Consider the following 8,711-nt stretch of genomic DNA (forward strand, 5'->3'; position numbering starts at 1 on the left):
GATCACTTTAAACGTGGAAAAAACATCGTAATATTCTGTTGTTGCAAAAGGACAAATTCTTGCGATGTTTTCTTCCTCTTTAAAAATATCCACATGCTTTTAAATACTTCGAAAATTTCCATCATTCTCCCACGAGTTGCGCATGATGTACCTACAATATCGTGCTTGATTTACGATCTTTTCGCGTTGCATTTATTAAGACGAGGAAAGAAGAATCCTGGCAATTAATCGAAAGGTCTACTCAGAAACCACACTAATCAACTCCATTTTTTATTAATTTTTATTACATAACATGCTTCCACAATTTCGTTCAACGCAACAAGATAACATAGATAACGGTAAATTCTAAGGTAGATTTAAAAAACAATGTTAACTGTAGTCTAGCATCGTCGCTTCTCTGTATTTTCCAAGTTGATGAAGTTGATCAACGTAGCCTCTACGCGGCCTATATATGAAACTAGATCTTGTGTGATATCAAAACCACGAAACCCCCTACAGAGACAATAAAGAGAACGCGTAAAAATTCAGGATGGTGAGTACAATCATCTCCATGAAATCATATTCGTCATAACTAGCAACCTCCATGATACACCGTTGGTTCGGCGAAAGAAAAGGATAAAACGCATAAAACAGCAATGTTCTATCAATAAATATCCACGTCAGGGGAACACAGAGATCTTAACGCAATGTCACGACATTGCACCGAGTCATGTGACATCCTCCGGTGATTTCCGCGAGGTAAGATCGCGAATTCGACATGTTTTCCGTGAAGGATGTGTCCTCGACACGATGCCGTGCGGTTATGGAAAAAGCTGCAAGGGAATCGGACTGGACAGCGGTTTCCTAACCGAAGAGAGGGAAAAGACTCGCGTCTCGCGTCTTCGTTCGATCAGTGAATGAGATTCCAACCGGTATGTATGTCGTGCGTACGTCACGCTCGCGCGGTATGAGGCGGCGAGGCGCGCGACCGGTGTCGTTGCACGCTGATTCAGCCGCGATTTCACGTATAGACGCGTGTTACCGCGGGATTTCCTGATGCAGCACGCGAGCCGCTGGAGCGTGTCACAGCGTCGCCGACAACCGGCTTGTGTCGCAATTTATTACGTACGAAACACACGAGTATCTGGTCGAGAAATGCCGGTTAACGTAGGCCGATTAGCATAAGCACGAATTTCCTCGTGTGTCACCAGCTCGAGATTGAATCGATCTTTTCATTTTTTTTCTCCGTATTATTACTTTTTTCATTTTTCGTATTTGTTTCAAGAACTGTTTAATCAGATCGATTACCAAGGGAGTCACCGGTGACTAGCCTTTCTTACTCTACGCCATTGGGATCACCGATGATCAACAATGTAAAGATCAATCGAAGAAACGGTGTGTACGTCAAGTTTATAATACCTGTAATATTAGCGATAATATCAAGAACTATTTAATCAGGTTGATTATCACGGGGGTCGCCGGTGACTAGCGTTCCTTGCACGACATTGGGATCGCCGATGAACAATGGTATAAAGAGCAATTTAAAGGAATGGCGTGTCCGTAAAGTTTATAATACTTATAATGTTAAGAACTGTTTAATCGGGTTGATTATCACGGGGGTCACCGGTGACTGGCATTCCTTGCATGCCATTGAGTTCACCGATAAACAACAATGTGAAAAATCAATTAAAGGAACGGTATGTTGGTAAAGTTTGTAATATTAGGGACAATGTCAAGTAACTGATTAAAAAGCGCTTAAACAATTTTAGTCTTTTCATGGATATTTACATGAGACATTCAAAAGTCAACTCGAGTGTTTGAAAGCTTTTTGATTTTGATACCAGATTTATTGCTGTTACGGGCAAAATTTGCTCAGGATCAACAAGTACAGAATCTGTTTATAACAAAACTTTTTTCTCCTTCAGTCATTGCAACAAGCAAATACATAATCGTTCATTTTACAGAACGTTCTTATTGACCCACTAAAATAAATTAAAGATTCACTTGTACGCTTCATCACGCGCTAATTTTTTAAACATTGATAGTATCATTTCTGGTATACAGGAAAGGGAGGAAACGCAACGTGTAACTGTTTCTTCGTAACCGTGCCGTTGCGTCGGTCAGTCGAGAAGGGTTTCTCCCAGTGCTTTGGTTTTTCTGATGGACTAATTTAATGTCGGAAGGCGCGTGGCTCACTCTTCCGTAGTGGGACGTCCTGATGATCAAGATTTCAAGAGTTCAGTCCCTCGGTATTTTCTGAGTCATGCGTAACATTCTATGATCGCGAATATCCGGTACCTGCTTCACACCTGATGACCTTATTAAAGAACTTTATTAAAGAAGAAGGAGATGGAACTGCCGTGAAGGCTCTTGGATGATGTTCGATAGATGCTGAAAGTTCTATGAAGCGTCTTCATCGAGATCCAAAGAACAATGCAAAGAACGTCGCATTTCCAATTTAAAATGCCGTGGATAAAGTAAATCCCCGAACAGCTCCAATGATCTTTCACGAAAAGATACAACGTGGGAAAAATTCATAGAAACCAATCATAGCGATCATGTTTTATAACCACTGTAATCGTGAAGTATCAAATGGATTTATGTTCTTTGAGACACCGACAATCTGCATTCTCTTCGGCGTTACTATTATCACTGAAAAGCTCAGTAAGAAATGTAGTGAAAATGGATAGGAGATGGCTTAAAGGAATAAGAAAAAGATGACACGAAATATTTGTTAGACATAAGATATTTTATTAAATGTTATGATATATCATTAGGTATATAAAATACTTCTAAAGGAAAAGATGCTACTAGAATAAAAAGATCGTAGTATAAATATGTTAATAGTTCGTGTGTATTATCGATACATCGTAGAAAGATTGAAGGTCGTTTTGTTCGATAAAAAATTATGACAATTATAATGCTTACAACTACAATATCTCATAACGTACAAAGGATAAGTAAAAGAAAAATAAATAGTATAAATAATAGTCGTATAAAAAATAACCGCATGACACGTCTATCACATTGTTTGGCAACAGAACCGATTGCGTTCTATAAATAATCAAAGATAATATCTTATTACATAATATTACAAGGACACGCTTGTCCGTGGAACAACGAGTATTGAGCAAATCAAGATTCTCCGTATCCGGACGTCACTAAACATTCCAAGTTTATTTACGGATCTACAATTGTAATTGGCTTCATGACTTTGATCATTATATTATCTCAGATAGTTATCAAGCTACATTACTTGATAAAAAAAACTAGCCATTTACATACTTAATATAGATCGAATAATTACCGGAATGGTCTGGACCGAGAAAACGAAACAACAATATTGCGTTCTTAATATCTAACAAGGCACTTAACGTGTGTTGAATTAACACAGAGTTAGTAACTACGAGTATACAGTAACTATTCTACGCGGTATCCTAAACGCATATTTCAAACCACTGAATATTAACCTTATCACTAATGAATGTTAGGATAGTGAGATTATCACCTACACAAACCGCTGATACTTCCATCTAATTCAACGTTGTCGATACCATTTCTTCACTAGGATTTATGATCATTAGTAATCCAGTCCTTTCATTTTAAAATTCTTCGCTTTAATCGTATGAAGGTGCGCACATACGCATCCGGTATAAATCGTCACTGGTTCATTCGCTTTATTGGGGATGGGCAGGTCTATTATTTCATAGGTCTGTATACAACAATGAGGCTTATTACTCTGACACCTGTTACCAAGATCGGTTGGATTGCACTTGATGTGATGTAGATTGCTCAGCACCCGGCTGCCAAATATCTCCCCGACTGGTTCAATCGTGTAATTGCAGATCGATGCATTTTGCAACCTGCTCACTTCCACCACGAACCCATCGTTTATTATTTCCAAATTGCGTCGTTTTCGTTGCGCAGCTATCGAATTCATCCATACGGCCCCGTCGTCGTTGATTTTCGACAAATTCTTTGACCTCCATTGATTACTAGACTCGATCAGATGACGTACCCTGCGGAGTTGTCGATAAATACCCTGATGGCGAACGTGGAACCTCTCCGATCGTATCCTGGCCTCTGTAAATTCTTTCTCTGTGAAGTTGACGAGCAGAATACAAACAATGATCCCCACGATGGTGTATAGAGACATGGTTTAAAATTTGATCCAAATTGATCGTTGCTTCTTTAGGCTAAAAGTTGACGAACTGCCAACACCGATCGATACTCGAGAAACTTCCGACCAAGTTCCTGTTCAACTCTCGTTCTCACCGAATCTTATCCGAGAAATGTTCGATTTAGTCGTCGAGGTGTAAGAACTGTTTCAAGAGGCTTGGATCGTTCCTGGCGGTTTGCTGAAAACTGAGTGAACTCTCCCTGTCCACTGCCGGAGTTTTAAGGTAAAGAAACCGTGGGTGGTAGCCACCGCATCTCCACCTCGGGAATGACCAATCCCCTGTTTCGTACCGGGTGATATTTAGTTTCCCATCGTGGATGCTTTCTTCGTTATTGGCCGTCGTGACGTCAATGGGGTCCCTGTTTCATTTCCTCTTGCATCAACACGCGTCCCCTTAAATATGTAAGATAGCGGTGTTTTCCGGCGCAGACGTCACCGATCATCTATGAAGGAAGGAAAGTGGCCAATAGGCTGGTACCGGCCAGTGGCACCGGTTCGTGGAAAATGAGAAAAGGGAGAGATGGTGGATCGTGATTCCTCGCGTTACCACACGTAATTAACACACCTCCTTTGCCTGTTGGCATTTTGGGACGACATATTTTACTGTGGCAGACTTCTTACGCAGGCGGTGACGTTTGTGATCAGAAGTTCCACCAGTTTGAGGACACGGCTGACTAGTCGTTTAATAACGCCGGGTCTAGATGGATGGGATTTGTATTAGTTCACGCGTCATTCGCGTAAACCAGTCAAATTCCAGAAGTGGACACTTTCACGTAATATTGTTTCTTACATAAAGAATGAACGATTCTGATCATAACGATTTTCCATGAGTTCTCGCAATCTACCATTCCCGCAACGTCTCTTACATTTTCCTATTGTTTTGCCCGGAGGAATATTGAAAACATTGTCTCGGGGATTTCACGCGAGATCGAAGATCTTGATGCTTTACGAATCTTTCGCGGGAAAATCAATTTTATTTTATACATTAAAATAAGGTTTAATATGAAAATTTAGTGGTTTTTATTATATTTAAATATTTATATTATATTTATATTTAAAATTCAATGCAATCAGAGTCTGATCTTTTCATAGATTTTTGCTCGTTACTTGTATAGAGTTATACAAGTTTTAATAAAAATCCATGTACAGTCTCGAAGAACAGCGACAATTAGAGGCGTGCTGCGGTACAGACTTTAGAATTGATCAGAATACTATGCATGAGAGAGATTAGCATTTTGTGAAAATAGGCGTCACTATCTTCCGTAATCTGATAAATGTATCGGAGATTTTTGTATGGGTGTATCAACGAACATATTGGAATCACTGGATACCGAGAAAATATAAATTGAGACCCACTGTCAGGTTTATTTTATGCGATAAGGAAAATAGAATATAGAGGAAATTCATAGAATTTTATGATTTGTTTTCGTGGCTCGTTTTAAACACTTTTAATATTTCGAAACCTCATTCTTCGATTACTTTACACTAATTAAGACATAGTAGTAATATAAAATAGAACAGCAAAACTTTATTCAGTCAACGTTATACAATTTCCTCTCGCGTAAGAGTCGCCTCGTTTTTATTATTGGATGCAACAAAAAACACGGGACAAAATGAAGCTGAAGTATACATAAACAATCATCGCTCATTTTTATTTTACTTTTTTAACAATACTTTATTATTATCAAAACATGACAAAGTTAGATAAGAAGCAAGAAGAACAACGACATAAAATAACAATAAAAGAAGGAACAGATGTCGGAAGGATGTGTCGTTTGTATAGAATGTACAACATTTTTATTAATTCAAGCGAACAGATCCGGCGACAGGCTGCTCCTGTTCGGAAAACTCGCGTGTGTACCGAATTTCAACACGGAATCCGTGGCAACGACGCAAGCTCTTCGGATGCATTCGTCCATCGAAAGCGCTGGGTGATAAGCTTTAAAATATGCAAGAGCGCCTAGAAATGCATCTCCAGCTCCCTGTACATATATCGTGAATATCAGCGATACGATTTCACGGACTGTCGTCCCTTTGGCTTATAAATTAATTGTCGAGTATAAACAAATTTTTCTCTATAGATGATATATAAGGAGGTAACAAAATAGGAAATTTAAAAATGGAAGATAAAAATATTCTTAAAGCTTAGAACAAGCGAAACAGACAAATATTCTATATCTGTATACTAAACAAACAAGATCATTGAACGTACCGTTGTATCTACAGGCTGAACGTGACTAGTACAAACTTTTTTAATTACTCTATCGCTTTGAGACGCATACACCGCTCCCTGTTCTCCAAGAGTAATAATCACTATGTTGCAACCCTTATCCAAGAATTTTTCAACAGCCTGCTGTATACTTGATGGTCCCTGAAGCTGCACTCCACTCATAAATTCCGCCTACAGATAAATACATGTTACAATTAAATTAAAAATAAATTCCTAAAAAAAAATTAATTTTTATAATTTGATAGTTCGAAGATACCTCTATCTCGTTGACGCAAAATATGTCACAGAGTTTCCATAAATCTGGATGGACATTTTCCGTAGCGGGTGCCCCATTCACAATGGACAAACCTATCACATTCCATTTTCCATAACTAATGTGTGTGTTTCATGGAAGAATAAAACATTACGAAGGGCAACTGACCATGGCCTTTGTGAATCTTTAAAGCGTGTAGAGTAATTTCCTGAGGTACCTCAAATTGGCATAATAAAATAGAAGCATTCTTGATCATGTTGGTCGCGGAGTCCACAAAGTTGGAACTCATCAACGCGTTCGATCCTAATACGATTACTATACTGTTTTCGCCTAAAATTGTCAAATTTTTCTCGAGAAATTTCGTGCACTTTATACATTTGTAAAACTAAATTCTATCAAACTCTATCAGAATTAATGGCTATTACTCACCATTCTCGGTAACTGTAATATGTGCTATTCCACTGTGTTGGTTTGGTTGTATTTGAACGTGAGAAACATCTATATTTTCTTCTTTAAATATTTTTAAGTACTCTTGGGCATAAGTATCAGAACCTAACTGTATAAAAATTAATTACCACAAAATTGTTTTAAATTTATTGCTTATAGTATAATTTATTAAAGATCGCGAATAGAACTAAAATTCATACAGAAGCAACAATTGCTGTTGCGGCACCAAGCTTAGCAGCTGCTATACATTGATTAGCACCTTTACCACCATACTTTATCTCATATTTAGTACCAATTAATGTTTCACCAGGTTTTGGTAAACGGGGAGAAAAGCTAGAAAATGATACATATTCATTCAATTATACAATAAATTACGTAATAAATATGACAGGAAGTATATTTAATTTAAATTCATTCGATTAAATACAGATTTGTATTTTTTTAATGTATTCGACATGTCTAACATTAAATATAAGGATTTTATTTTTGGAAATATATAATTCAGGTGCAGTATATTATACATCTTAGTTATTCAAATATTGCAGGAACTCCATTTTAATTTTCATATAAAAAGAAATTGTTCTTTATTAATCTTCATTTTGTAATGTTATAGATTTTTTAAAAAGTTAAGCAAATTGCTTATACTTACGTTAAGCAAAATGATCACTTACCAAGTGAAATCAATCATACATGAACCAACAACAACAATTTTTGGAGACATTTCTCTTCGATTTAATTAGTCACTATTTAAAATTTTTAAGACAAGAACGTCTTTATCGGGGTTATGTAAGTAATGCCTGTCACGTAGAAACTGTACTTTTTAATGGAAAAACATGAAAGATACTATTCATATAAACGACTACAACCGATAAAACTGATTATCTGGATTTATCGCAATTATCACATGGACCAATGTATTCATTTGATAAAACTTTTTTGTATCATACATATAACCTAACTGAAATGACATGTGCAAGTACGTAAACGAATGAACTTTCATTTCATATAATGAGATAGTTTAATACGAAAATAAAGTATTAAGATTAGAAAAGAAATAAATATTAAGGTCTTTATTATTATTTCATTTTAAAAATACACATTTTGTTCCACTACATATGTATCATACATTTATTATAATAGGTAAAGCTAACTTCTCCACTTTAAAATTCATAATCACGTTTTCAATTATGGAAAATAACAACATGATTACAATTAGATCTAAAAAGAATACAAAAATTACGATTAATGTGTTCTTTAAATGTACAGATAAAGATGACCAAAACAATAATATACATAGAAAACTATTTCACTGTCATCTATCGGCAAATGAATGATTCTCATATAAAATAAATATTTATCTACTATCGCTGAAAAAATTCGAAGCATAAAAAGAAGCTCTTTCTCAAATAATAATAAAAGAAATTTTTTATTTTATTATTGACAGAAATACCTCTTCATAAAGTAAATAACTTCTTAATTATTTTACTTGATAATGATATTCTATAATTTACTTTATTTATATTGTCAAGTGTTCATTGATAATTTAATATAATTATATATTTATTTATAATATTCTAAAATAGGAATGGAATTATTTTTAATTCTAACTAAATACCTTCTCA

At 36.1% G+C, this 8,711-nt stretch overlaps 2 protein-coding genes across 3 annotated transcripts; both read right to left on the reverse strand.

Annotated features, from left to right (window-relative positions):
• Positions 1-2,709: 2,709 nt before the first annotated feature.
• On the reverse strand, positions 2,710-4,371 carry LOC117243515. The gene has a single exon (XM_033511077.1). The coding sequence runs from the start codon at positions 4,133-4,135 to the stop codon at positions 3,560-3,562; it is 576 nt and encodes a 191-aa protein (XP_033366968.1). The 5' UTR covers positions 4,136-4,371; the 3' UTR covers positions 2,710-3,559.
• A 1,418-nt stretch (positions 4,372-5,789) lies between these two features.
• Positions 5,790-8,373, reverse strand: LOC117243512 (ribokinase-like). Of its 2 annotated transcripts, none has more exons than XM_033511075.1 (8): positions 8,216-8,373; positions 7,761-7,905; positions 7,290-7,422; positions 7,072-7,198; positions 6,811-6,972; positions 6,646-6,737; positions 6,372-6,560; positions 5,790-6,141 (listed from the first exon to the last, which is right to left on the reverse strand). In XM_033511075.1, exons 2-8 carry the CDS (start codon positions 7,808-7,810, stop codon positions 5,965-5,967), a joined length of 930 nt encoding a protein of 309 aa, XP_033366966.1. In that variant the 5' UTR covers positions 7,811-7,905; positions 8,216-8,373; the 3' UTR covers positions 5,790-5,964. The 2 variants fall into 2 exon arrangements, with proteins under 2 accessions (XP_033366966.1, XP_033366965.1); XM_033511074.1 differs by having other exon boundaries at positions 8,167-8,373.
• Between the last annotated feature and the right edge of the window lie 338 nt (positions 8,374-8,711).

The sequence above is a fragment of the Bombus vosnesenskii genome, unplaced genomic scaffold (assembly GCF_011952255.1).
Source record: "Bombus vosnesenskii isolate JDL3184/JDL3185 unplaced genomic scaffold, Bvos_JDL3184-5_v1.1 scf7180000013266, whole genome shotgun sequence".
NCBI classification, from domain to species: domain Eukaryota; kingdom Metazoa; phylum Arthropoda; class Insecta; order Hymenoptera; family Apidae; genus Bombus; species Bombus vosnesenskii.

Coding starts and splice junctions, on each gene's coding strand:
- LOC117243512 (XM_033511075.1), bottom strand. CDS start 7,810: ATGTCTCCAAAAATTGTTGTTGTTGGTTCATGTATGATTGATTTCACT. Junction 7,199..7,289: donor CAACAGCAATTGTTGCTTCT/GTATGAATTTTA, acceptor ATTTTTATACAG/TTAGGTTCTGATACTTATGC. Junction 6,142..6,371: donor TTCAGCCTGTAGATACAACG/GTACGTTCAATG, acceptor ATATATGTACAG/GGAGCTGGAGATGCATTTCT.
- LOC117243515 (XM_033511077.1), bottom strand. CDS start 4,135: ATGTCTCTATACACCATCGTGGGGATCATTGTTTGTATTCTGCTCGTC.